Genomic DNA, 27928 nt, shown 5'->3' with positions numbered 1-27928 from the left:
CCCCCCCCGGCTCCACAGGGAGTTCGACTCAGCAATGGAGCAGCGTCTAGAGGAGATGGAGAGGAGGCTGAAGGAGCACGTGGACCGTCGCTTAGACGCTCTTGAGCAGAAGCTGGAGAAGGCCCTGCTGAGCGCCTTGCCGATGGTCGCACTGAACCAGGGAGGTATCAGCAGTTCGGCGGGAGGACCGGCATCCACCGGCCCTGCGGAGCTGACTGCCCCAACGCCAGCCATGCACTGAGTTCAGAACAGTTAAAAGACTAACTGAACATGTAACCTGGAGGCCTTACTGCCCCTGCTCCTCCTCAAACCAGACCTTAGTGTCAAAGGGGAGGCAGAGCAGCACGCAGTCACTAACAGAGACACAGCAACAGAAGGCTGAAATGGGAAATTCACAAAAAATTAACACAGTAATTGCAATAATCTGCATAATGGAAAATCGTGTTCAACCAGAAGTGTCTCAGTTGATGGAAAATCCCATCACTGACGCTGAGTTTTCCAACTGTTAAAGATGCATTAATGGTTTTTGTTAATATTGTATTGTAAAAAAAAAAAAAAAAAGCAAGTGAATGCAACACTGTGTGACAGCTGACGTGAATGTCCTTGATGCACAGCAGTATTGTCTCATCAGCTTGTGAACATGATGTAATAGTTTCAACTACGGAAACAAAGAAGTTATAATTACAGAAATCCCATATCCAGATCACTGACAAAAAACATGTCCTGTGGCTGCACTGCATTCTGGGAAGGTTTGGCCGCATGAATAGTACCAGAAAAAAGGAAAAAGGCCATCCAAAACCGAAAATAAAGTTAAATTAAGGATAGCCTGCAGGAAACCTTCAGTTACAACCCAGGTTCAGAGACGCAGAAGAAACAGCTTTATATTATTGCAGTGATGGGATCTTATCCAGGTTATTGTTGACTTGTTTAACATAGTAATGATTTACGTGTAACACCAGCAGAACACTCATTTATTGACAAAATGCATGTGCATGTAAATATTCCACACATTCATCCTCCTGTGATCCACCCAAACATCAGCTGTACGTTAAGTAACATTATTATCCTTCACAGTCTGTTCTGTAATTGCACTGATCTGCTGTCAAGTGTTCCGGTTAGTTTGGTTTGACACTTGTGGAAAAGCCTCAGAATGAATACACGTACTCCTGTTCCAGGAGTGTATATAGAGGGGGTAAGTGATTAAAATGGATTTTAATATGGAACTGTAATGTTTTAAATAATGTACATGTCTGTAACATAAAGTTTATCTCCCAGTGTAAACTATAAAATGACTGTTTTGACCTGTGATGTGGGTTTTAATAACTGTACTGACGTAAATAGCAAATAAAAATATATTTATACAGATGGATGTATTCTACAGCACTAATTAAAACAAAGATAAGTAAATGTGCGGGAAAGAAGAAAAGGTAAGATCACTATGTTGAGCAAGATAATAGCTTGTAAGAACTAATTGTCTTGCTTTTCCTAATTAGAAAGTTGTAGGTAAGTAAGGCTCTTTAGAGGATAAAGGACAGATGATGTGAATGAAAAATATAAAAAAAATAGGAATTATATGCAAAAAGTTTTAAAAAGCAAATGGCAAAAGTAATAAATCTTGGAAAAATATGGCAACTGCAACAAGCAGAACCTTTTGGCGGTCAATTTGGGCTCCAGTGCTTTATTTTCTAACCAAAATATATGAGTCAGAAAATACTTTTAAAACTTGACAATCCTGGTTTGTGGATATTAGATGTGGGCAACAATAGCAGGAGGAAAATGTTACTCAAGAGTTTCCCGAAAAGGTAAAATCAACTTAGCCGATGTTTCCCGCCAAGTGTTCCAGTAATGCTGAGTCATGAATGGGTCAGAAATGAACCATCAAGGTCACTGAAAGTCTTCCTAATGTGGAGAACCACAGTAGTCCAGTCTAGTCCAGTCCAGAAAGCATCCTGCTGCATGGAAGGGCCCGGTTCCCAAAGTATAAAGAGAAACAGAGGAGATGGTTGAGATGGTGCAGCGAACCAACTGTCAGCTGTGGGCTGAGTCATCAGAAATGAAATGGGTCAGAGATTACATAAGGAAGACAGCAAATTATAAAGTGATGCACGGATGTTTTGTTAGGCATGTGGAGGACTTACACTGAGTCAGCAGTGGAGAGTTCTGGAGGAAAATCTGCTCTGTCTATCAGGACAAACCGGGTCGCTGGTTCCATTCACATCACAGGAAAAGTCTGTGCACAGCTTCTCCTGCTGCTGAATGTCTTCTATCTGCATTCCAGCAAGAGATGAACAGTTGGAATTCATTTTTTTTTTTTAAATGGTGAACTCACTTTACCTTTCAACCTAACTCTGTGTCTGTGTGTCAGCTCTTCAGCCACGTCTGCATCACAGATGGAAAAAAAACGATTCTTCAGCATGGCCAAGCAAAATTAGCTGCAAGTCTGAATACACTTCAACATCCCCAGAGACTAAACATGTGCACAGACGATCGTGTACGAACGTGTTTCCACACTAGTGATAAAAGGCTTAAAAAATTATGATACTGATTATCATAACTCTACAAAGCCTGAGTACATTCGTGAATTTTTTTATTTGTAGCCCTTTGGCCATTTAACCCCGTTCTTATCTACGGTTCTAATTCTAATCATATAATATAATACATTTGATTTGAGGAAATTGTTGCAGGCTGTAAATAAGCAGAAGAATTTGAATTGAGGATGTAAAAATGACAAACAACAGCTGTAATTCAATAGGTTTTCAATGGTCTTTGATCAGTTTTAAAATAAGAAAAGCTGAAGCATGGTGCTGGGATTTTCTGTCAGTATTCTTTAACTTTTATAGATCAAAAGTAGATACTCATTTAACTTAGAATATGGAATTCCATCTACTAACTAACTAATATTTTACAGTGTCAAAGATAAAACAGCAACTCATTTTCATGATTAGTAACTGGCATGCTGTTAAAGCATCTGGAGCTGCAGTTGTTGAATGCTAAAATATTCAATATCCATTTAGCTTAGACGCTCTCAATGTGGAACCCCCGACACTGGCTTATATCAGCTGACCTCCTGCATGAACCTGCACACAGCACACATCACTAACATCCCTGTGTTAACTATGTCAAGTGTTACATAACACCTTTGCTCCACTGGGCCCACACACACACACACACACACACACACACACACACACACACACACACACTGGGGCCAACAGATTGTGTCATGCTCTGTTGAACTCTGCCTTTCAGTGTGTAACATGGCACAGAGGGATGACACGCCAGACTCACACAGCGGAGAGCAACATATTTGAGAGATGATGGAGTTCTTTCTCAACTTGTTTTCCCGGTCTCCTGGTGAACAGGGCTCGGTTGCTGGGGTTCAGTTTCTTCTCTGGCATTTTTAATGGTGACATTGTTTATTTGTCTGTGTTCAAATATTCTAAATTCAAAGTTCACTAATTTGGTGTCATTTATATGTAGATTTAAGCCTCCACCAACTCCTGAAGGAAACATCTGTTTCTTCTAAATGCTTTTTTACAGCGTGTTCACCACTACGTTACTGCAAAATTGAAACGTTGTTGTGGAAACGATAGATTGAATTTGTGTTTCTAGGGAGAGGTAGGAGCATTTTCCACTTAATGGCAACATTCTTAGCAGCTGGTGGCCGACCAAGTCCTTACCAGCGCTGTTTCATGTTCACTAACAGACTTTTGCTGGTAGAACTCTAGACTCTTGCTTTGGGTTGTCCATTAGATCGCCTGTTGTGACAGACCGGGTGAAACTGCACCACAGAGAATGGCAGCTAATGGTTCAAAGATTCATTTAGAAGTGTAGTGTGCCTTGAGGAACTCCTATCTGCAACTTATGGCCTTCATTAAGGAAAAGTTTAAAATTGTTGTTACCTAAACACTTTTGGAAAATGGAAATGTGAATACACGTTTACAGAATATTCAAAGCTAGCACAAAACTGTGTTATGCTTATTGTTCATCCCTTCTGACTGAGGGAGGAACTAGCTGTCAGTTACTCCATCAACACTATTAATAAAGAAAACATTGTTAAAAATAATTTTATTCCCTTTTTTGAAAAATTGTCATCAAACACATAGAAACAAAAAACACTATTAAAAAATATTCCATCAAGAACATACACAACAAAACTACGGTAACCTGCAGTAACTGCTTTGTAGCGATAGATAGTGTTAGTAGAACACAAAGGTCTGTGATGATGGAAAGTAAATGGGCATTAGAGGAAAAGATAAAACTAAAGTGAGAAGTACGACAACAGGCTTGAAGCTTCACTTCCCAGGGTTATGAAGTTGGACCTCTGAAGGTGTGCGTGTGAGCATAATAGCATGTAAGAGAAGTAGCAGTACTAATAATTACAAGTTCTTAAACGCAGTAGGTGTGGCCCCGGACACACATGCCCTGATTGGTTGCTTGGTTTTTCAAAGTGTTCATGATTGGTTGAAAAACACTGAGAGCCAGCTCAAGATTGGTTGACTGGTTAAGGTTGTTCAGTCAGCTGTGAGGTCAAGGGTCAATCTCCTCGGGGACGATGGTGAGGATGACATCCTCGTTGCCCCGCCTCACCACCATTCGCAGCGAATCGTCCCGCTTTATGGCGGCGCTGACGTCGCTGGCCAAGGTGACTCGCTCGCCATTGATGCTGATGATGACATCGCTCTCCTGCAGGCCGGCTCTGAGGGGTGGATAGAAAGAAGAGAGAAGGTTAATAAATATCACATTCAAAAAAATAAAAATGTAATAATAATAATAATAGAAGTGAGAAGAAGAAGAAGAGGAGCCAATCCCAGCTGACACTGGGCGACAGGCAGAGTACAGCCTGGACACATCAACAGTCTATCACAGGGCTATTATGGGATACATGTGGTATTGTGTATTTTGATGCAGATCTGAATTCAGAACCTTTTCTCAACATTTTACTTGATCAAAATAACTATAATAAATTAGAGGATGGTGCGAAGTTGTCTGAGGTACATACTGTACGTGCTTTCTGAATACTTCCTGGCTGAACAGTGTTTCACAGTATTCAGTTAGCTCATGAGGTGAACCCCTAGTGGTCTCTTTTTGTTCTTCAAATCTAGAGGCTTCACTTCCTGAGCTGATGGAAATGATGCCAAACAGAAATCAGGACCTGCTCAACTATAACTGAAGCAGTTTGTCCTCCCTGCCAGAGGGAGCTGGACAGGCTGGGTGGGAAACACTCAGGATTCTGCCTCCACTGCCAACTTTCAGCCCGGTTCCAAAAGCAAAACAGCAGCTTTAATACCCAAGGTGAACTTTCCACATCCTGCAGTCTTTGCACACAGAAAGTTCAAATCTAATAAATGTCCCTTCAGCGAGATCAGACGCTCGTCCTGACTCCCACCTGTGTTCCACATAAACCCACCAGACAACAGGAAAACAGACTCTACCTGCTATTTTCTCAGGTGGAACGCTGCGGTTTGACTTCAACACGCTTTTCATGTGGATACCACGATACTTTCCGAGGAAAAAATAGATTCTGCAGGAGCGAGTCTACAACCAAACAGCATTCACTTCTCTATCTATTCTCGCATGTGAAAAGCTTCATTACTGAATATGAAGAAGGGAAAAAATTGCAACTTTTTGCCCTTTGCTGGCTTAAAAATCAACGGCACCTCACATGATTAATGCAGGCTTACATATTCTCAGATGTTTTTGACTTGTTTGTGAAAATACAGCTTGTTGATTTGACAGTGAGCACTACATAATGTGGGAGTGAGAAGTGATGAGCCACTCACGCCTCAGCTGGAGTCCGGCTGATGACCTCAATGACATACGCCCCGGAGGTGACATCTGGGAAGTCTGACTGCCTCTCCTTCAGTTCTTTAGCCAGTCTGAGGTGAGAGAAACAGCCAAAACATGAGCTTTTGTACAAGACAGTCTGATTTTAATTAGTCTTGAAGGGTTCATGCATTGTGACTAATTCTGAATTTCATCTCTCTGATTAATTGTGACATTCTGGCAAATTTAAAACTTTAAAAGGCTGCAACTTGAACAGATCTTATTTTGATTAGCATTTTAGTTTTGGTCACAGTTTCATTCTTGTTGTGTGGTAGCACAGAAAAGAGGAAGGACTATAAGCTCCTGAGATTTGAGGGTTGGACGCTAGAAAGCATTACAAGGATGAACTGTCAGTCACATCCAGAGGAAGAACAATCATAGAATGGATAATATGTAGTGGCTAGCTTCTTTTCTTATTCTTGTCTTGTGGTAATACACCCGTGTTTCTCCACCATCTGCCAGTTTATGAGCATGAGGGACTATGAACAACATTCCTCTTCCCCGTCTTTTCTTAACAGCTGCACAAAACTGGATGACAAAAGAAACTCAAAGGAGTTAAACCGAAGCAGGAATGATAATGTATAATGGTATTATAATACTATTACTACTAATACTACTAATAATGTATTCCTCATTAGATTCTAGCAAGTCAGAAATAAACTTAATGCAGAAAATGGACACTCATATATCAACATATGAGAATTAATACTGATCAGGCATATCCTCCTCTGCTGCAGATTGATGAAGAGCTGCTAAACAGATTTTCGATGTTATTTAAGAATGACAATAAAGATTCAAAGAGCACTGCATTCATTAGCTTAGGCGTCGGCAAACAAAAATCAATAAAATAACAATGTGAAATTGGTCTTTAAAACCAGCAGCTGCGAGAGTTTTCAATACAGTCCCAGCTTACAGTGCATTATTACCATGTGACGGTAATAAAGGCGACTAAATGTTGACTGTAACAGATTACCTATTAAAAACAGCTTCAACTTTACTCCAGTTTAGTTGAGCAACATTCAGTGAAACAAACGGCGCCCTGGAGGGAAGGTAAAATCTAAAAAGTAAAACTAGTCATTAGTTATGAAACATATCGCCAGTTGATGGGCTAAAACCCACTGGCATGGTTAAAGTTTATGAGCTTTTCATAAATGAAGTTGTTTTGGTGTTTTGGGGCGTTTCCCGCTCTGACCCACAGAGCGGGTGTGACTCTGACCTGTAGGCGATGGACGTGGCTTGGTTTGACATTCCTATTCAAACTGCTCATTTGGCAGCAGGTGTCTAAAGCTGAGGTCACTTCTTCGATATGATCACCACCCATGTTAAGTATGGAAGTGAGAATTGAGAAACACCCGTTTCAGGGATCTGGGGAGATTAATCAGACTGCCTCATCTCACTGCACATAATGATGCTATGTTATTTTACACTGTACTACATGTGTGAAACACAGTGAACTGTTGAGTTTTATTACACTAAAATACCTGAACCTGACCAAAACCATGACCAAACCATACATGGCTGTACTTTTTATTAACATACAGTGTTGTGAATGTGCACGTTTAATATCCGAAGCATGATGCCATCAGAAACAGGAACTTACGTTGAAGTGAGACTCATCATTCTAACGCCAATGTACTTCTTCTTTGAGGATGTTTTACCTGCAGAACAAAATGAAATATGGTATTAGATTAGATGACTTTAATAATTTGCCTTGTAGTTCATTTAAAAAAATGATCATCTTCTTCTTTAACTATACATTTTTATTGATCAAACAGTGGCACAAGTCTACAGTGAAGTACTTCCATATAAGGTCTATGGCAGCGAACAGCTATGCATTCCAGATTATTAATGAAATCTGGCATTTTAGCATTAATGTGATCTTCTTGAAAAAAGCATGACAGAAAATGAATTCATTTCTCTGGTGTGGAAGGTAATCATACATTTTGTGAAATGAGACTGTGGACATATTCTGCCTCTACCCATACTCATCTACAGGTAGAAACCTTTATACTCTGTGTAATGGTTAAGCAATAATCCACCCCAATAAAATGCATAAAGACACATGTTTTTAATATATTTTTGGCTCAGCAGGATAAATTTGGTTGACTACTTTGGTCTGAAATGGACTATTTTACTAGCTGCTGAAGCAGGACACATTTTATTGCTATCACTTCCTTTGCTGTTAACTGTAAAAGTTCTTATTTTTACTTTTTATATCAGTGCCAAATATTAGGCCCATCCCATCACAGTGTCTTGCTCGTGACTGTTTTTCTTTCTCCCCCAGGTAACTGACCTACTTCAATCTTAAATATAAACATTCAAATGTTCAATATGTGAATAGCGAATTCAGTTTTTGTGCGTAATCCAAATTTAAGAAATGAATTTCTCTTTTAATCCGATGGAACAAAGCGTTGTGTGGTTTCCTCGTAAAAGAGTAATTGAAAAGATACCTGCATTTAAGTGATGCGTTAAAACAACAAGCTCACTTTCTGTTTATGAGTGAATGTGATAAATGTCATTTAAGACCTTCATCGCTTGCCGTCCTCCTCGCTCACCATCTCTGTCTGATAAAACGGAGGAAAATAAGGTGAAGCTGTTGCAAACCTTTGGCCTGTCGGTCATGTGACTCTGCCAGGAACTGTCTGATCTTGTCTGAGGGGATGGCGAAGGAAATTCCTGCTGTGACCTTCAGAGTGTTGATGCCAATCACCTCTCCATCCTGTAGGACACGCACACACACACACACACACGCACACGCACACATATTAATTTGCCATCATTCCTCAGATTCCCCACAGTAAAAGTCAAATTTCCACATGAAGCTTGTTAAACGGTGTTTCTGACGCCACGTTGTTCTTTGTTTGGCTGAAAACAATATAATCGCAGTCAGCTGTGGATGGGCTCTGAATGCCAAGCATTACCTAAACTCTTTATTTACCTTTCCTAAAAAGGACTTTATTGGCCTTGGTGTTTGTTTATGTGAGATTACGTATATCCCCGTTTTGCAACATATGGCCGTGGTCCCAGTCTTAAGAAGCTCGGTTTTTGTTTCTTCTGTTTCACAGATAGTGACGTTATGTAACAATTAAATCATCTCGATTCTCGGTTTGAGACAAACAGCCGACCAGTTGCTTTATGAGAAAACTTTCAATTCCAGCTCGAGCAAAAGATGAACAGACATTTAAATGATCTAGGTAAGTCCAAAAAACACAACATTTTAATTAACATTACTACATGTAGTGTATAAACGGATTTTTGAACACTATAACTATAACTGCTACTAAAACTGCATTGTTTCCTTCAAGTTTTCCTTCACTTACCAGATTGACTAGTGGTCCTCCTGAGTTGCCATACTGCAAGAAAACAAATAAGCAAACACAGAACGTAAGAACAAAGAGAATCACAATTAGTTTGTTTCAAATAATTCCTGAAGTGAGGGGAATTTGATTAATTGATTCGATTGATCAGATCAGTACAGTTACAATAAGTCATCAATTTACATGACCTCTTATTAATTCTGTGTAACCTTGACATCATTTTGCTTTTTAGACTCCCTCTCAGTGACTGATGCTAAATAACCTCATGCAGTCAAGCACACATGGTTGCCATGAACATGCAAATCATTTAGTTCATGTCACATTCAGTTTCGCAGAGAACAAAATTGCTGAACCTCACGAAAAGCCACACAGTCTTTTCATCCTCGCCACAGTCATTTCCCGCCTCAGGGCCTGTCTCCCTGTTTGTCTGTTTCATTCTCTTCACTCACGTTGATGATGGCGTCGGTCTGGATGTAGTCCATGTCAGAGTTGCGAAGGCCCAGCTCCTTTCCTCCCCTCTGGGTGGTGCTGACGATGCCGGTGGTGACGGTGTTCTGGAGGGAGAACGGGCTGCCGATGGCGACCACGAACTCTCCGGGCCGCAGGTCCGCCGACCGGCCGAGCAGCAGCACAGGCAGCTTCATCTGCTCCAACGAAGACACACAGGAAGAAGAAAGAGAGGGAGACATATGGTTGAAGAAGGGACACGACCACAATAAAACACAGGCCTTTTTGTTGTCTTCAAATGTTTGAAATAATGGCCAAAGACAGCTGACAGTTATACGTTTTAGTTTAGTTTTGCTGCACAAAATGAAATAAATTAAACACAAACTATATTTGCACTGGTCCAATCAATTTATTCCAGATTTTAATAGTCAGCATAAAAATGTTTTTCATCTAAATTCGGTAGAGAAAACAGAATCAAAGGCACACAGATGAAGGTCCACGACTGAAGGAACACCAGTATGGTTATGGGACAGTTGGCAGGACACAACACACACAGACACACAGACACACACACACGCGCACACACACAAACAGGGGTAAACATCAGTTTATTCTCTCCAAGACGTGGATTTCCTGTGTAGTGCTGAGTCAGAGCTCTCAGTCTGGACCAGGCTCCTCTTCATCCACAACACAAACTCTAACCTGTAAATCTCCATTGATGGTGGCTCACCTCAGCCCTGAAGCCTTGTTTCCACCAGGGCTGACCAACGTGTCAGCCATAACAACCACACACAACACAAACAACCATTACATCACCTAGATGAATGAAAGGATAAAAATTAAAAACAAATGAATGAAGGGGACTCGTTGTTGGCTGTCTTTAAAGAAGTTTGGAGTTTCTGGCTCTGGCTTGAAACTCCTGACTTGGATATGCAAAAAGGAGTGTAAAGTAATGGGCTAAAACATGATTTACAACAAAAGTCTTTTGTTCTTTTAAATTATAATCCCTAAGCTTTTGGTGCGACCTGTGGTTACCCATGCAGAAAGTATATTTTAATGATCCGGGTTCCAGAGTTCTGTTTCAACTGACAAAGTGTGGGCTGAAGACTAAAGAAGACAGTCAGTGATGACCGCTGACATCTGCATGATCAGGGGCAATTTGGGGTTCAGTATCTTGCCCCAGGAATATTTCAACGTACAGACATCGAACCACGACCTTTCACTGCTGAAAAAAAAAATGCTATGAATAAAATTAAAAGTGTGATTTGATGAAATATAAATCTTATGACTTCAAAAGCAGGATGCTGGGGTGCCCTGGTGGCCTAGAGGATTAAGGCTCTGACCATGAACCACCATGTCTCTGGTTTGAATCCAGTCAGGGACCTTCGCTGTGTGTCATTCATCATCTCTTTCTTTCCTACTCTCTCTCTCTCACTCCTCATTCTCATAACCACATAAGAATTCCCCCACAAAACACTTCAATAAAATCGGGATGCTGTGTATTTTCTATTCCCAGTCGTAGCTTTCTCATCTTTTCCCATCATATCGATGAACATGTGGTCAGTTGGCAGGTTTCTATGGTTTAATGCTGCCTTGGCTGTTGTTTAAGCACTTTCTTGCTCCCTCTTTGCCAGACTGTCTTTGTGTAAATGTGCAAAAAAAACTGTAAAGTAAAAACACAGCCAAAAAAAAAAAAAAAGAAGAAATTAATGAGACCCATGTGTCATTACAGCATGAGTGTGATCATATTTTGTGGTCTGTACAAATCGCTAAGATGGGAAAAGAGGTAAAATAAAGTCCTGAACAAGTCCCACTGGATGCGTTTGTGAAAACCCGACAGATTTTTATTTGTGTTGTTGTTCGTGTGGTTGCAAGTCACAGCTCTGCCCGCATCTCTGATTAAATGGCTCATAACATTTGATTTTCCATCCTTGTCGCTGCAGTTTTCAGTACCATCATATAAAAGCTGAATGCGCATGTACACATTCATTGCTGTGAACACGGTTTGCGAATACGTTTTGTAAAAAACCTACAAGCTCTGACTCATGGTGACTGTTCGGTAAAATGCACCCCTGGACTTTCCTGCTGCTTCCAGGACAGTCAACCATCAGAGCTTCTCCTCCCCCCTTTAAGATGTTTGCATCCCACCCGACGAGGCGCTTGCTACAGGTGACTTGGGAAGGATTTTGTCTGAACCATGCAGCCTGGCAACCGGGGTTCCACAAGGCTCATTTCTACCTTTGTGTTGAGGAGAGGGCAGTAGATTCACAAGCTGAAATCCCAACATTTCAGACTACATCTTAACACCCCACTAAGTGCTAGTACTTGTACTGAGCCCCTGCACTGTCTACTGTACTAGCGCGTGCAGTTTGATACATCCTGTCGACAGTTTTACAGACTTCTCTTTCATAAAGGTGGTTTTAAGGGGAAAATGCTTTTTAGCCCAGAGGGATTTTTTTTTGCTGCAGTCTGGCCACTGACACATACTGGGAGCAAAGCTGGACTAATACGCCACATCCAGCGTTTTCAGTACATCCACGATCTTGAGACACTTTGGCTTTGGCTCCAGCCCTCGGCCGCCGTGTTTGCTGAATGGCCGACCCTCCATGAACTGTGTGCTGGCGCGCTGCATGTTGTCCTACTAACCTACTTCAGCCCCAGATGTGACGTGGAACAGAAAAACTGAGACATATAGCAGCCGCGATGTCAGGACCCAGCTTTCATCAACGCCACACTACATCGAGCATGACAAGCGTCTGTTTGTCTGTCAGCGTGTGTGTGTGTGTGTGTGTGTGTGTGTGTGTGTATGCGTGTGTTCATCTTGTTTCCCTGCTGATGACAGACACATGTGTTGCCCATTTCCTCTGTTAGGTAAGTTAGCCTGAGGATCTGACCCACTTATGGTAAGGTTTAGTAAGAATGACAGAGAGAGAGAGAGAGAGAGAGAGAGAGAGAGAGCGAGAAAAACATACATATCAAGCGAGAAAGAGAGCAAAGGAGCAACAAGGTGAGAGGGAGTGTAAGAGGGAATGAATGGCACATGAAATTGAAGAGATGATAACACAGAGAGACGCACAGACGCACATGTGACAGATGTGAATGATTTGGTGCCTCAGGGAGCAGCTGTGGACTGATGAAGACATTTCCAGACAACCAATGAAGATCAAACTTCATTTGACTGACGTGCACAAAAAGCCTGTGTGAAACCACAGGTATGCTCAACACATCTGCACATGACCAACACCCTGGCCTGTGGAGTTTGTGCATTAATGAAAATATGGATGTGTGTGTGTGTGTGTGTGAGAGAGAGAGAGAGAGAGAGAGAGAAAGTGTGTGTCCTGTGCTCTGGATGAGTCATGGCATATGACAAAGAAAAATAAAATGTGGAGCCTAAAACAGAAGCCAAAGTTTAAGATTAAAGTGCACACCCACTGCAGCCTGACTGTACCTTTCTTATATACAGTATATATAAAACTGTGAACATTTCCATCCAGGACAGAATGAAATGAAATCCTGTTTGAAAGCCAGTTTCCTCTGAGTGGATCATTAAAGTTTTTGAACAAAATAAAATGTTCATTTTTGCCCAAGAAAAGTAGTGATGTCTGTTCAAGCTCAAATCATTACTTGTGTAGTATGTCAAACTGTATTATCCACACATTACGCAATTGTACGCCTGTATGCAAATTTCACATTTTTGCATGTTCAGCTGACCTGCTGTGCACGACCTGAACAATAATCAGTTCACTGGAAGGGACACTGTCTTTGTTTTACCTAATTAGTTAGTTACATAACTATTTCCAGGAAACACATTGGAAATTATTAGAAAAATGTCTGGAAATTACAGACCCATAAAATAAAGCTTTTCCATATCATAACAAACCTGATTTTGTTTTTGGCAATTTATTCATCTTTTTCCTAAATATTTACTTTATTTACTTCATTTTCTTTATATCTGTTTATTGTCCTGTCAACAAATGTGTTGTTATTTAAAGAAAATCTAATTTAATTCAACATTATCATTTCACAACTTTTCACTTTAATTGTATTGTGATAATATGATAATAATCATAATAATGTTATTGTTATATGAAATGATGTTGTCCAAATGAATATTCAAGTCATATTATAATGATTTGGGGCATTTCTAGTTTACACAATATTCAATATGTTTATCTCATTGAACGTACAATTTCTTCATTTTTTATTTTTGTGAATTTGCATACATTTGCTGTATCATGATATATTGATGTGGAAAAATATATTTTTATTAATATTTAGAATTAATCACATTGTCATACCGACCAAAGTATAGTTTTTTTGTTACTTCTCTCTATATATAATATTAAATTACTTATTCAAAATCTTCTTTAAATCAGATTTCCTTTTTTATTGCAAATAAAGTTTTCTTCATGCGATTGTAACTCAGCTCTTGTCCTGTTGTTTGTACTAAAACAAATTTAAGTAAACTACCTGTTTGCCTGCAAGTGAAAAAAGTTTGAACTTAATTCATAGGTAGATTAACTTACATAAATAGATAGATTACACTTATATAAATAAATCTCAATGGGAAATAGAATAAATTATTCTAATGAGGTCAATCCCCATAACACCACCGCAAACACACACACACACACACACACACACACACACACACACACACACACACACACCAGCTCCCTCCTAAATCACCAGAGTATATACAGACATAAACAACGTGAGCCGTGGTTATGAATGGATTCATTCAGCCGTTCTAATCAGAGCTTTACTCCATCAGTTAAACATAAAGCCGCTCTGTTCGCCGTCCTGAACCACAACCAGGACTTGAACCATCTGAAGCCTCCATCCAACACACAGCCTGTCGAGCTCCACCCATCAAACAAAATAACCATGATTCCCGCTCTGTGGTTTCCAGGATGACAGCACTCTGTCCGGGAGTGAGATTACAAAGCCGAGGGGCTGTGTTCAGTGGTAATTTAAGACTGCAACAAAGCAACCAAACAACAAATACCACAACATCAACAGAGCAGTGGTTTGGTTCATCCCTTGTCTTCTTCTCTTACCATTGTCTCCTTTTTTATTATCTCCCACTGTTTCATCTGCCCTGCAGTTCTTTAACTTAGCCAGAATTAGGTTTTATGGTCTCTCACGATGAAATCAATTCAAGAAACTGGAAATTGGCCCCAGTCCGTTCTCACATACCCCTTGTGGTATCTGGTTATGCAGACAGCTTTGCTTTTTATGCAACAAGGTTTTGAGAGATCTACTTCTGCTGCCACCCGAACACAATGGAGATGAACAGTGACATTTGAAAAACTCTCTGTTTAGAAACAAAGTTCAAGTTTCTCTGAAAAATGTAAACCGTTTTCAGTGCAGAATATGTTGCAGGTACCTACTTCCCATGATGTGGAGGTCTGATCCTGAGTTTTAAGCTTCTGTTACCAATATTCTATATCAACAATAGATCAAATAACTATGTTCAATTTCAAAAATGTCTTCCACAGTGACAAAATCACAGATATTTTTACATCCTGCAACTGTTCTGGTTCAGCCTTGCCTCTTATCAACCTGGTTTCCAGCAGCTGTTCCCATCAAACAAGCTCTATAAAGCCAACATGCACATGGCCAACCTCAGACAGCAGACAGAACATCCAGCAGCTAAAGAGCCAGATATTTTTCCCAAGAGTTGGTGAAGACCAATGCAGAGTAAATATGTGACTGTGTCTCCTGGATGTGCCAGAAAGCAACTGTTTGCTAACATATTGTAACAAATCTAACCAATATGTTGTGTTTACAGTTTGTTGCACTGCCCCCAAGAGGCCAAAACACCACGTAGCCTATGTCAAGTCTTTATTACTCATTTCCCATTTTTTTTGGTATTTCCTGTATGTTTTTCATTATGTTTGCTTATTTTTTGAGTCAATTAATACTTTTTGAGTTTCTTAAGAATCAGAGCACCGCCCCACCCTCAGCAGCGACGGGCCTTTTTCACCACGGACATTTTGACATGTCCCGACAAGAAAACCACAGGTGTTCATGATAAAATGAATGATGGCTGATTTTCCATTTTGGTGCTTCAGGGTCTCTGTAGTCTCCACAATGTCTCACTGTCACATCACTGTGACTGCTTATACTGTGCGACTGTTAATGTTACTAGGGGCACCTGTGCTTTTCCTATGCTGGCAGGTCTTATCGCACAGATCAGAAACCCAAAAACAAACAAAACCAAAAAAAACATGCCATAGAAGTGAAAAGTTGTCTTTTCCTTGTGGATTTTGTTTTTGTTTCTTCCTCTCTCTCTCTCTCTCTTTCTTGCAGATCCCACTCTGTCTTTCATGCAGACAGAGAGAATCAGACCTTTCAGTCCTCTGGTTAAACAAACAGGAGATTTGCCAACTCTCTGAGGAATTCACAGAGGGGATAAAGCCTGTGGATTTGAAAAATAATACCAGGAATTTCAATCTCCGTGCAAAACTGATTAATTGTGTGAAAATGTGACTATCACTAGATATTTGTCTCCTCCAAGTATCTATATTTGAATCTGTGTAAATCTAAAAGGATCTCTATTGCTATTTGGAAGGACATAACCCCCTGATCATCACTCCAGCTGTTACAATTCACTGTGCTGGAAGTGTCTGCACTGGCAGTAGCAGTGTTTTCATAGTAAATAATAGCATTAGTAGTAGGAGTGTCAGGATCAGATGCTGCTACTGCCCTGCAGGTTTCCAGGGGAAGATAAATCCTCTGAGCTGATCAGACCAGCTGAGAGCGGTTTCCCATAAGCTGCTCATGGACACATCATCGTCATGGAAAATGATCGATGCCGGATCAAGGTTGAATATTGCTGCAAGGTTTTACCGGATGAGTCAAGACTCAGAACAACACCTAGCAGCTCCTGTTTGCACATGCTCAGAAGAAGCCTGCCTCAGCCCAACACTGCTGACTGAAACACATTTGTATAAGTACCTATTAAAAATACGATTCTGTCAAGTGAGATTTATCAAATGTTCTTTAAATGAATGAGATGCTTTAACCAAAATACAATTTGCTGTCCCTCTGAGCTGCCATTTTGTCTTCTCTGCTCACTCAGATCCATGACTGTCTAATCTGATGCCCCTCATCCAATGACTGACCATCATCTTAACTGGTCTTAAAGTCCCTGCACACCCACACAGGTGTTTTCAATTAGCTTCGCTGATTAGCCCTCTAGTCTGGTGTTGGGGTGGAGTAAAGCTAGAGACATGGTGTGATGTCACCAGACTCTCTCTTATCTGTCCGCTGAAGGTTTTTAAAAACAGCTGCTGCTGCTGCAGAAACGACGCTATGAGAGCAGTGAGAACAAACACTTATCTGCCCTGAACGTGCAGCTACAGGTCTGACCGTTTCATCCACAAACACTTTACTGCAATTACACCCAAAAGCTGCGCTGTGTATACACACATCAGGGTGACAGAGGTGACTTCAAGCAGATACAAGGATGTTGAGAAAGATTTGCCTCCACCAGTTAATTGGCTCAAATGAAGACAGTCGCCATCAGAGTCTTGATGTAGTGACTGTAAACACCTCCACTCCTTCTTTTTTATCGTTTAAGCTTTAAAACTAATGATTTAACTTTTTAACAAGTCATTATGAGTAATATAACATTTATGGTTCTTTGACCTTTTGCACTCACCATAGTTTAGCATGCACATATTTTTAATGCTATGGGCGATCAAAATACACACTTCAGGTAAACTCATTGTGGCTTTTTAATTCTAAACTGGTGGTTTATTTTTATTTTGGTTTGTTTACTTCACAATTGCACTGAAGCAATTTTGCTCTAAGTTTTGCCCCCAAGTTTCAGCGATCAAGTGGTGAGTGTCTTCATAATTGGCGCGACTTATGGTCAACATTATTCAATTAGGATTCAAGTTGTAAACAAACTTTATTTGTAAGCTGCTGTTTCCACCATATATTTAAGCAACAAACTGCCTTCTTGTCTTGTCACGTCAAGCCTTTATACTCCGATGGAACCAGAAATACAAGCGAAAGAGTGTGCGTGTTGGGTTGGGATGGATGTGTGGGAGGGTGGAGGGCTTTGCATAAGTACAGTTGCCTCTTGGTTTTGTAGCATGTAAACTCCCAACCACAAGTGCATGCAATTTGCAGATTTCTGCACAATTTCATCCCCCCCCGGGCCCCAGATCCACCCTGCCGCTCGGCCCCAACACGCCGAGGAAAACCATGATCGTCTCTGTCTGACCGGCGAGCATGAACTCACATCCTGCGGCGCCAGTGTGTGTGTGTATGTGTGTGTGTTTGTGTGTGTGGGTGTCTGAACTGTTGTCATCCACCCGTCAAACATCACAAACATCATGTCTAAATGTAAATCTGAGACACACCTGTCTGAGTTCCATTAAACTTCTTTTTTTTTCTCATTTCTGTTGACAACAACAGCAGCAGTTTGGAGAAAACATTAGAGCCTTTATTAGTTGTTTGACAAATCTGTGAACATAAGAGCGTGTGTGAGCTAATAGGAAACTCATGCTAATTCTGATTGTCGTGAGGTCAGTGGTGTGTTCAGGTGTCTCTGGTTCAAGCTGTCGTGTTCGGTTCAGTACTAAACCTTCAGCTTCACCCTCAGATTGTGATTGTTTCTGTGGCTTTCGTGGTCTTTTAATGAGCTTTAATGAAGAAGTAATACATGTCATGTAGACCTTTACACTGAAGTAAGTGAAACAAAATCTTATCCTATCATTAACCTGACCTTAAATTCAAAGTTTTTGAAGAAGATCTGCCAACAAGATCACAATCACGCTTTATAAATGATGCTTTTTTTTTGTTGATGCCTTTGTGTGTTTGCGTGACTCTCAACATCCCCTGCCCCATAAACTTGCTTCTGACTGATGGCAATTCAAGATGGCAGGAAGGATGTTTGTGTATAAATGGCATTAACAGGTCTGGACCTGTCCTCCTGACAGACTGCAGGGGGGGGGGCGCAAAGAAACAGCTCAGTTTGACCTAAATCTTACCTATGTTGAGTTGGAATTTTCTTGAGTTTTCTATATTGTTATGGATGAATATACATTTTTTGTGATTTATTAGGATTGGAAATGATATTAGATTACATTTTAAGATCCGGTGCAAATTTCACAGTAATATGTTACATAACTCCTAAATGCCGGCTTTGTGTGGATCCTTATAAAAAAAATTTTAACATCTACATTTAAAGGCCTTAAAAGATAATAAAGTTTCCCAAATCTTGTGTTTTCAGTGTTGTGAAAACAGAATCCAAATCTGAGTTACATAATGCATCCTGCCTGTTTTTATAAATACAGCTGGACTTCATTTACTTTGATTCAGTGCCTGTTTTCTTTTATTCTTCCTATTTGTAGATCTATAACTTTAATCAACGTTAATTTGAAAGTCACAAACAGGCGGCTTTTGAAAAGCTTTGCTTCTATTTATTTTGGTCGTTAAATTCAGGGAAGAGGATGAAGATCTCAAACTCCCCGGAGCAGATGTGGATACATTTTGGCGGGATTAAACATTCTGGCGATTTCTTTCTTTCTTTCTTCCTTTAAGTGTGCGACCCTGTACAGGATGTAGCAGCTCTGACTGCACACTGTCTGTATACAAATGAGACACACTGACCTCTCTAGGCTAACAGTGTTTTTCCATTTTACAGATTTTGTGGAAAACTTCATTTCCTGAACCGAACTCCGTCGTCCCCTGACCAAAACAAAGTGCCGTGAGAAAACTAAAAAACCCACATTAACCCGAATAAAAACACTCCCTCTGTCTCCTGACCTGCTCCTCACGTTTGTGAGTCATGATATTATTGTGCAGAGATGCCTCACCTCAAACAAAATAAAATTAAATTAAAACCAGGCTTTGCATTAAGGGAATGTTGATGAAAAGCAGATTCTCCAAAAAGTGATAAATACCTGAATTTACCAGTCTGTTTTGGAAAATAAAGAAGGGAGGGGAAGGAGAGACACAGACAGAGGGAGAGAAAAACAGGTTATCTGTCTTTGAATCTGTCATGGCTATCACCTTGTTTTGTGCTGTATCTTTACTTTCAGTTTCATCAAATCTGCGGTGTCTCAGATGGACTACACGTGATATTGTACACCCCCAAAATGTCATAAAATCCAAGCACTGGATTGGACAAAGCAAAGATATTCATCTCTTCCAGGAGTCTGTAAACACCTGATTGTTCCTCTGCACCTCCACAACTATAGAAAAACCTTCTCCAGACTTTGAACAACAACAACAACAAGAGTGGCAGACGGACTCACCGGTGTATCGATCTTGATCAGAGCGATGTCGGCCTTCTCGTCCACGTCTTTGATCTTTGCGTCAAATGTGGCTCCGCTCTTCAGCTCCACCTGGAGGTAGAAGAGAAAACACATCATGATCAAAAGATTCATTGATTACATATCAGTTAAGTATCAAATGCAGAGCAAGAGCTCATTCAGCAGCACTTTCAATTTATCGTTAAATGGCAAAATCACAATGTGGAGATAAAATTTATAGTTGTAAATGAACACTTTGTAAAGATTAGCCAGCAAATTAAGATGTTTCCACTGTGCGCTCACTACAGCTGTTCTCTTCACACGTATTTTTTTTTTGCATACCTTTACTCTGTGTTTATTGGCCACAACGTGGGCGTTGGTGACGATGAGTCCGTCCTCTGACACAACAAACCCGGAGCCGCTGGCCACTGCCACCTCCCGCTTTGAAAATATCATCCTGAGCAGACAGAGAGATGAGAGCATGTCTCTGACTAATATCCTCAACTAACAGTGAGGACGCAAATCATGGACACTGTCCGCTGTCAACTCAGTGAATGATATACAAAATATACATTCCTCAACAACAGGTGGTTTGACTGGAGGAGTGATTACAGATACCCAGGATTCATTTTAAAGACTCTTATCATGGAAAATCAATCTAACATTCACTCTTTAGCGCTCCATAAAAAGCACACATGAGAAAATGTCGTTATCAGATATCAGCGATTTCTGACAATACAATATCAGACTTTGCAAAAAGCACTACAGAAGTGAAACCACCAAAGTAAAATCCAATATTATATTTTATTCAGTTGATTCAGCTGATTCAAGAGGAGCTAAAGTCTGTTTGTAACATGATGAAAGAAGATAATTTAGTTTATTCACGTGTTTGACCACAAGCTTTGCGGTGGTGGAAGCCATATTGGCCTGAACGCCCCCAAGCTGGAAAACCCCTGTTTTTTCATTCTTCCCATTCCTGCCAACTTTACGTGAATGCAGCATCATGCTGTAGCATTATACCAGAGGGTAACCGCTACTTATGTGGTATCTAATGTTACATGTTGAGTGACTGGGAAGAGCTGGGAAACTTCCTGTTATTCCAACTTGGGAGTGTTCACAGAGATGTCATATTCTGTCATATTGTAAATGTTGCAGACTTGGAATTGCAACAGTATCTCAATGTGCTTTTATTGTCTTAAAAGACAAGTATCTGCCAGTAGAATAGAATACATGCTATAATGACAATAAAGTGATGTGTCATGAGCCACTTTTTGATCTTGGTGCTGTGTGTGTACAAGAGTGCGTGTGTGTGTGTGTGTGTGTGTGTGTGTGTGTGTGTGTGTGTGTGTGTGTGTCAGGTAGTTTTTCTTACTTGCGGTACAGTTCAATATGAACGACAGCAGGTGCGATCTTCTCCACCACGTCAGCGATGAAGTTGTACTTGTAACGAAGACTGTCAGGGTTCTGCTGACCTGAGAGGAGGAAAATACACTGTCAATGAACTGTAACACACACACACACACACACACACACACACACACACACACAAGAACATGAAAAGATAAATGAGAATACTGTGGGCTTGTATTGCCAGGTTGGATGAAAAAACGACGCCTGAATGCCACGAACTTGTGAGAGCCTCATCAATCGTCGTCCATTATCTGGCGCGATGCCCTGTCTCAGTCTCTTGAGTTTCATGTGAAGCATGACAACTGTACGTGGTGGTGTGATGTGACCCAAACTGTAGCTGCTGTTGCAAACCAAATCCAGATGTGGAGTGCAGTATATGAACTGTAGATGGGAGAGCAGCTGCAGACGATCTACTGCTCCCACCAATGCTTATAAAACAAAGGAAATGACTCAGAGGCTAAAAAGATACAGGGAGGTAGCAGGGGAGGGAAGTTTTGATGTTTTTTTGATAAAACTGTAACAGTTCATGCATAACCGCCACTGTCACCTTACGTAACCGCTTTTTTGGTTCACTCCAGAGGTGCGGCAACATCTGTCACGGCTGCATATCTTGATCTTTTCATATCACTGCTCGTTTGTAAGTCGGCCCTTTCAACTCCGACCTACTGGAACCAGTTAGGAGACACGTCCCGCAGCTGTGCGCGTTGGTGTGTTTTCTCAAAGAGTGATGTGAAGGCGGCACATAAAGCGAGACTTTAAGACATGAAGGCACTACTAAACAAAGCGATATTTATTTATGATGAAGGCTTCGACCCGAAACCAGGGCTGATTCAAACGAGAATAATACATGTTACCTATTACAACTACATCCTGCAAATGAATGCACCTCATCCTCAGAAAAAAACCTTCTTCTGGCAGCAAAAAAGTTCCAGAAGAAGAAACACTGCAGTGTTTAGATCAAACTGATCAGAACTTGTCGACTGTGTGTAGCCTTCACATCGTCAGGATCATTCCTCTAATTGCATCAACACCCTGTGGCTGGCAGCTCAACTCACAAGGGCCAAACCCAAATCAGTGCTAGAGTGCTTTTTTCTAATCTGCATCAAAGTCAAGGAAAAGATAGCAGGGAAATTTCAACAACAGGAACTTTAAATCTATTTTTAGGCTTTGCTTATCTCTAGCGGTGCAGATTGAAGTTATTGATTCTGATGAACTGGCGGATCCAGCTCAGGCTTTCTCTCTCTGCTCAGCTGGTGAAGACATTCATGTGAAACTTTCATGTTCTTGTTAGACCTCTGGACAATGTTCAGCATTACAACGTTTATTTATAACTAATGTTTTATGCATTTAACCATTCAGTCATCCATCAGTTAAATTAGTCATCAGTGACAAACTGTCCACTGTTGCTCTATAAATCAGAACGACTGCGCTCCCTCTATGTATACTTTGGAAAACAGTCAGCAGCAGTGATTTATGTCTGCAAAATCTTTCCTGAATTATAACAAATCCCTGGTATGGTCTTTTTAAACATGACCTGCAGCATTCATTTTTCATTCATGAGACAGAGTGAGCGCCAGTAAAGACATGTCTGCGTGTCTTTAGGTCAGATATCTGCAGGATTGCACCTTATCTCAACTGATTCCATATATTTCAGCTGTCTACAGATCTTATCATAGTCGAGCCCTTAACCTTGTTTCTCATAGTGGAATAGCTCACGCCAGTGGAGCAGATAAAACTTTTCTGTCTCACAAACAAACCAGTAGCAGCTTGTTCTTTTAACCTCGCATAAAAAACAGTGTGTGCGCATTTATAGAAGACAATGACTGCTCTTTTATCATTGTCTCATCTTTAAGTTGTAAGATTTTTGTTTTCTTATTTCTTATTAATGAATAATCATATCACGGTAAGTTGTTTTTCATTTTGTCAAAGTCTGAAGTGTGACTCAAGTCTGTCTCACATGAGTCGAGTCTACACGTCCGCTACAAACTGATGATGCTGAGTTTTTCTGAGGACCTCCTCCTCCTCGAGTTTCTGACTGAGCAGCTGTTGTGAACATTCACTTCAGCCTCAGCTGCACCTGACCATCTGGAAGAGACGGATGTGTTTATGTGTGTGTGTGTGTGTGTGTGTGTTTGGCTGGCTTAGGTATTTGGCTGGAAGACTGGTGGTGTGCCAGCTGCAGCAGCTTTGAAGTGAGCTGAATGGAGCCAGTCAGGTGAACGGAGAAACATCCCGACCTTAAACACACCACAGGTGTTGGTAATAGCACAGCATATAGTGAGGTCAAAAACTTCTAACATGTACTCTGTGTGCATCCAAAGCCTGATACATCTTATTCCTCTGAGCCACTGAGCTCCCAACACATCATCGAGACACACTGTTGCACTGGGTGACATGTTCCTGCACCACCATCAACACACACACTGTAGTTTATATCGACTCAGTCCCACACACACACACCGTCCTGCTGTCATGAAATATAACTAGTGCACCAAATATGGAAATTTGAAAATAGTCCCCAACAATTGCACCATTTCCTCCTGTTTGAGTTACATCTGCTAAAAGGCACAGTGACCAGCTGTTTTTAAAACCAACGGTCTTGGGGCTGAGTGCCACAGACAGAGGAGGGCAGTCAGCAAGAACTGCAAGATGGACTAACACTTTATTGGTTTTGGATTTTAAGATATTTAAGATAAATAAAGCCAATTTATTTTTCATTGGTCATATATTTGCAGCTGCAATTATATGACAGGAAGTAAAATCAGTGGATGCCTGGAAGGACAGAAGTTAATCTAAAAATTGATGGTTTAGCAGCATTGAAATCTGGCTTTTTAACCAGTTCAACACTCACAACTGGTCAGGTCACTTTATGGTTTTTGTCACAAAACATTCATCTCCTGAATGCAGCTCAAACGTGCCATCGCCAAAAACCTAATGATACCCTGCTGAAATCTCATTATGAGCTGGATGGGCCCGAACTGGGAAAAATTCCTTCTGAGTCACTGTGCAACCATGTTTTGTTGACACTGTATCCAAGCCTGTCAATCTGACAAACAGCTCGCAAGTCTGCACAGGAAGCAGAAAAAATAAAAGAAAGAATAAGGAAAAGGAAAAATATTTTGACCCCCTTCAAATCTGGGTTAAATAACTGTTTGACCTAGATCTGCATCTGTTTAGGAAGTTACACAATCGACCAATCAGCTCCAAGGGATGAATCATTACACAAGACTTTACATGGTGTGTGTTTTTTTGTGTCACTGACATCTTCCAGATTTTTGTCCTCAGCTCAAGAAGTTCAAATCCTGAGAGAGAAGTGACTCACAAACAAGTATGTCTCTTTTGGTTAAAAAGATCAAAGATGGAGGTACAGGAAGTTAGAAAAGAGGAGAGGAGGGAAGGAAAGGAGAAGAGGGAGCAGGAGAAGAGAAAGTGAAGGATATTTAGATGTGGAAGGAAAGAGAAAGTGACAGAAAATGACAGAAGGGAGGAGAGGAAGGAAGAACAGATGGAAGCAGAGGGGAGGTGATGATGGGGTGCAGAAAAAAGAAGGAGAAAGTTGAATGACTCTATTCTTTCATCCCTCTCAGATTAACAAATCAAAGATGGGAGTAGAAATAGGCCACATGAGGAGAAGAGGACAGGAAATGTGAGAAGAGAAAGTTTGAAAAGGAGGGAATAGGATGTGGGAGGAAGGAAGAGGAGAAGAGAGGAACAGGTCAAAGGTGAGGAGATACAGTATGAGAAAACAAGACAATTAAGGGAAAATAACAAAAGATAAGGAGGAAAAGCAAACGCCCTCTCGTTTTCATCTTTCTACTCCTGGGGAGATTATTGTTAATGGGAGGAAGAGGAGATGAGGCAGAGTAGAGGCCAAGGGAAATGAGGAAAATAAAGATGGGCAAGAACACAAAGGAGGAAAAAAAGAAAGAGAGAAGAAAATGTAAGAGGAGATAAGAAGAGAGATAATCAACAGAAGAACAAGAAGAAGAAGAAATGGTGGAAAAAGACTTTGACCTTGTTGAACTCCACAGAGTCTGAATCAAACTGCACTTAGCAAGCTGGTGTGTTCACAGCTGCAGCTTAACATTGCGTGTGTGTGTGTGTGTGTGTGTGTGTGTGTGTATGTGTGTGTGTAAGTATTATGTGTGTTCACTCCTGAATATGCTTTCACTACTCTCTCTCTCTCACTCACTCACTTGCTTGCTCGCTCACTCACTCACTCACTCACTCACTCACTCACTCACTCACTCACTGGGGAGCACTGTTTGTTTTTAGAGCACAGGGCAGGCACTCAGGACATCCTGGTCAAATTTCAAGACATTATGACCTTACTTTGTTATGATAACATGAAGTGTGTATGAGTGTGTGTGTGTGAGTGTGTATTTGTGCGTGACAGAGACGTAGCAATGGGAAACAACCCTGTTTTTAGTTTGGTGCAGTGAGAAATCTGACTGAGGAGTATGAGGTGAAGTGTAGACATATAATAAGAAAGCAAATGGCTATAAATCATTTAGTAAATAAATAAATACACGTGTTAAAGTTACATATAACTGACGATTTCATAGCAACGTCTCTCTAAAGTTTTCTAACAATAGCCGGGGTAAAGCTATTACCTAGCCAGTAGCAAAACGCAAGTGTAAGAAATGAATAGTATGACTTTCAACTTTTACATCTTAATGAAAGTCAGATGCTCATGCTCACTCTGTAGCCTAGCTTAGCATTAAGACTGGAAATATGGGGAAACAGCTCAGCTGCATGAAGTAAAAAAAAAAAATACACCTTCCACTGCCTCTAAAACTGGCTAATTCTCATGTTATCTCTCTGTGTTTAATCCATACAAAAATAATATGTAAAAACAACAAGTTGAGGTTTTATGGGCTGTTATGCTGGTCAGACTAGTCAATGGTCACCTTTTGACATTATAGTGACAACAAGACTTTTTATTTCTCGACTCAGACACACAATGGAGGAAGTGAATTTAGCTCTAGAGACATGGATTGAAAAAAAGAGGCAGAGTTCTCTTGGTGCAGCATCTAGTGGCCACCGGAGGAACTGCAGCTCAACTTCAACACAGCAATTCCTCAGAAATCTGTTCCAGTCTGTTTGCAGCTCCTGCGAGGCAAATGACTAGGGCTGAATTGATTACTGTGTTATCAATCAATAGAAAATGAGTCAGCTATTCTGATATTGAATGTATTCATATTTTAAATAAAAGCTCCAAAAGTTCTCTGGTTCCATCTTTTTAAATGTGAATATTTGCTGCTTCTATCCGTAGCTAGTTGCAGCATCACAAGTAAAAAAATTTGTGATAAAAGTCATCCATGAAAGTGCCGACACTAACAGGGTGGACAGTGTTCAGGGTCACAGAAGAGATTCAGGATGTTGCCTCCTCCATGAATGTGTCAAATACGATGATGGAAGATTTGAGGAGGTATGAGAATACTTGGATCAACAGATGGAGGAAGAGAGAGTTCAGTCTGTGTGTATGTAGACTCCTGCTGAGGTCATCCAAGTTCATATCCAAAACACACACACACACACACGCACATTACTGAAATATTTCTGTCTTATCAAACTTCTGGTTTTGTGAGAGCAGTTATAGGCTGACTTCCACAGTCCTGCTCTCTCCTCACTTTTTCCTGTTTATTTCTTAAGATACAATCTCTCTCCCTCTCTCTCTCTCTCTCTCTTTCTCTCTCTCTCTCTCTTTCTCTATTCAATTAAAAGGTTGTCAAGCAATGTTGCCTAAGCAGCAGAATACAAAATGCAATGAACACCAATATTGATACACAGGTATATATTAATCACATTTTAGCAGTAAATTATTTGCATGTGTGTGTGTGTGTGTGTGTGTGGGGGGTCCTTCAGGTTGTGGCATGTTGACATATATTGATTGGACAGCAAGATGTGTTCTGTCTCCTTCTCCTGGAGTATTTTTACTTTTGAGATGTCAGAGTTCTCTCTCTCTCTCTCACACACAAACTCACACACACACACACACACACACACACACACACACACACACACACACACACACACACACACAGAAGTCTCACCTTTCCCACAGGCGCCTCTCTGAATGAAAATCACCGGCGGCTGCTGCAGCTTCGTCGCCCGGTTGCTGACGCGCTTCAGCTCGCAGATGTTCCGGTACGAGACACCGTCGCTGCCGCACACCGGGTCGGAGCCGCTGCACACGCACACGCCAGCCTTGCCCCTCCGCCTGACGGTGGCAGACACTTCCACGCCGTCGGTCACCACACACTCCATGCCCTCGGCGCAGTCGCTGTCTCCAGTCCCGCCGCACTTCTCGCCTTCGCCGGACGCGCACACAGGGCAGCAGTCGCAGCGGTCCAGCACGTCGCCGGCAAGGCAGTCGGCGGGGATCGGCGAGCACTGGGACTTGTCGCACTTCTCTGGGCAGCCGATGGCGAAGCGTTTGGCTATCCGCGCCTCGGCCACTAGACAGGAAGAGGTCAGCAGAGCCATTACGCACAGCACAAACCGGAGACGCATGATGGGACACTGCAAAAGAAACTTAAACAGAAACTGGGAGCTGAACTTTAAATTGAAATGAAACGCTTGGATCTAGTTAAGACAGTTTAAAGTGGAAAGTGCGGAGGTCACAGCAGCGGGACACACTGATGCACTGTG

At 41.1% G+C, this 27928-nt stretch overlaps 2 protein-coding genes across 2 annotated transcripts in view; one reads left to right on the top strand and one right to left on the bottom strand.

Annotated features, from left to right (window-relative positions):
• cunh10orf88 (chromosome unknown C10orf88 homolog) overlaps positions 1 to 1365 on the top strand; it is a 9115-nt gene extending 7750 nt beyond the window's left edge. Inside the window, exon 9 of the mRNA XM_023418933.2 lies at positions 19 to 1365. Within this exon, the coding sequence (XP_023274701.1) occupies positions 19 to 241 (223 nt within the window). The 3' untranslated portion in view covers positions 242 to 1365. The remainder of the gene's footprint in view (positions 1 to 18) is intronic.
• Positions 1366 to 4051: 2686 nt separating this feature from the next.
• On the bottom strand, positions 4052 to 27928 carry htra1b (HtrA serine peptidase 1b). The gene is made up of 10 exons (XM_023418944.2): positions 27331 to 27928; positions 21237 to 21336; positions 20207 to 20321; positions 19868 to 19957; positions 9593 to 9787; positions 9147 to 9179; positions 8431 to 8545; positions 7427 to 7484; positions 5784 to 5879; positions 4052 to 4699 (listed from the first exon to the last, which is right to left on the bottom strand). The coding sequence occupies exons 1-10, from the start codon at positions 27788 to 27790 to the stop codon at positions 4531 to 4533; spliced, it is 1431 nt and encodes a 476-aa protein (XP_023274712.1). The 5' UTR covers positions 27791 to 27928; the 3' UTR covers positions 4052 to 4530.

The sequence above is a fragment of the Seriola lalandi genome, unplaced genomic scaffold, assembly GCF_002814215.2.
Source record: "Seriola lalandi dorsalis isolate HSWRI2012SDOR001 ecotype SW California unplaced genomic scaffold, Sedor1 jcf7180002054585, whole genome shotgun sequence".
NCBI classification, from domain to species: Eukaryota; Metazoa; Chordata; class Actinopteri; order Carangiformes; family Carangidae; genus Seriola; species Seriola lalandi.
The sequence above is the reverse complement of the archived record's forward strand: the minus strand, read 5'-3'. Positions and strand labels throughout refer to the sequence as shown.

Bases quoted from the DNA above. Each gene is read 5' to 3' on its own strand.
- htra1b (XM_023418944.2), bottom strand. From the start codon at position 27,790: ATGCGTCTCCGGTTTGTGCTGTGCGTAATGGCTCTGCTGACCTCTTCC. The intron at 21,337-27,330 runs GTGAGACTTCTG...TCCTCCTCTCAG, and splicing joins GAGAGGCGCCTGTGGGAAAG to GTCAGCAGAACCCTGACAGT. The intron at 4,700-5,783 runs GTGAGTGGCTCA...TCCACCCCTCAG, and splicing joins AGCCGGACTCCAGCTGAGGC to AGCCGGCCTGCAGGAGAGCG.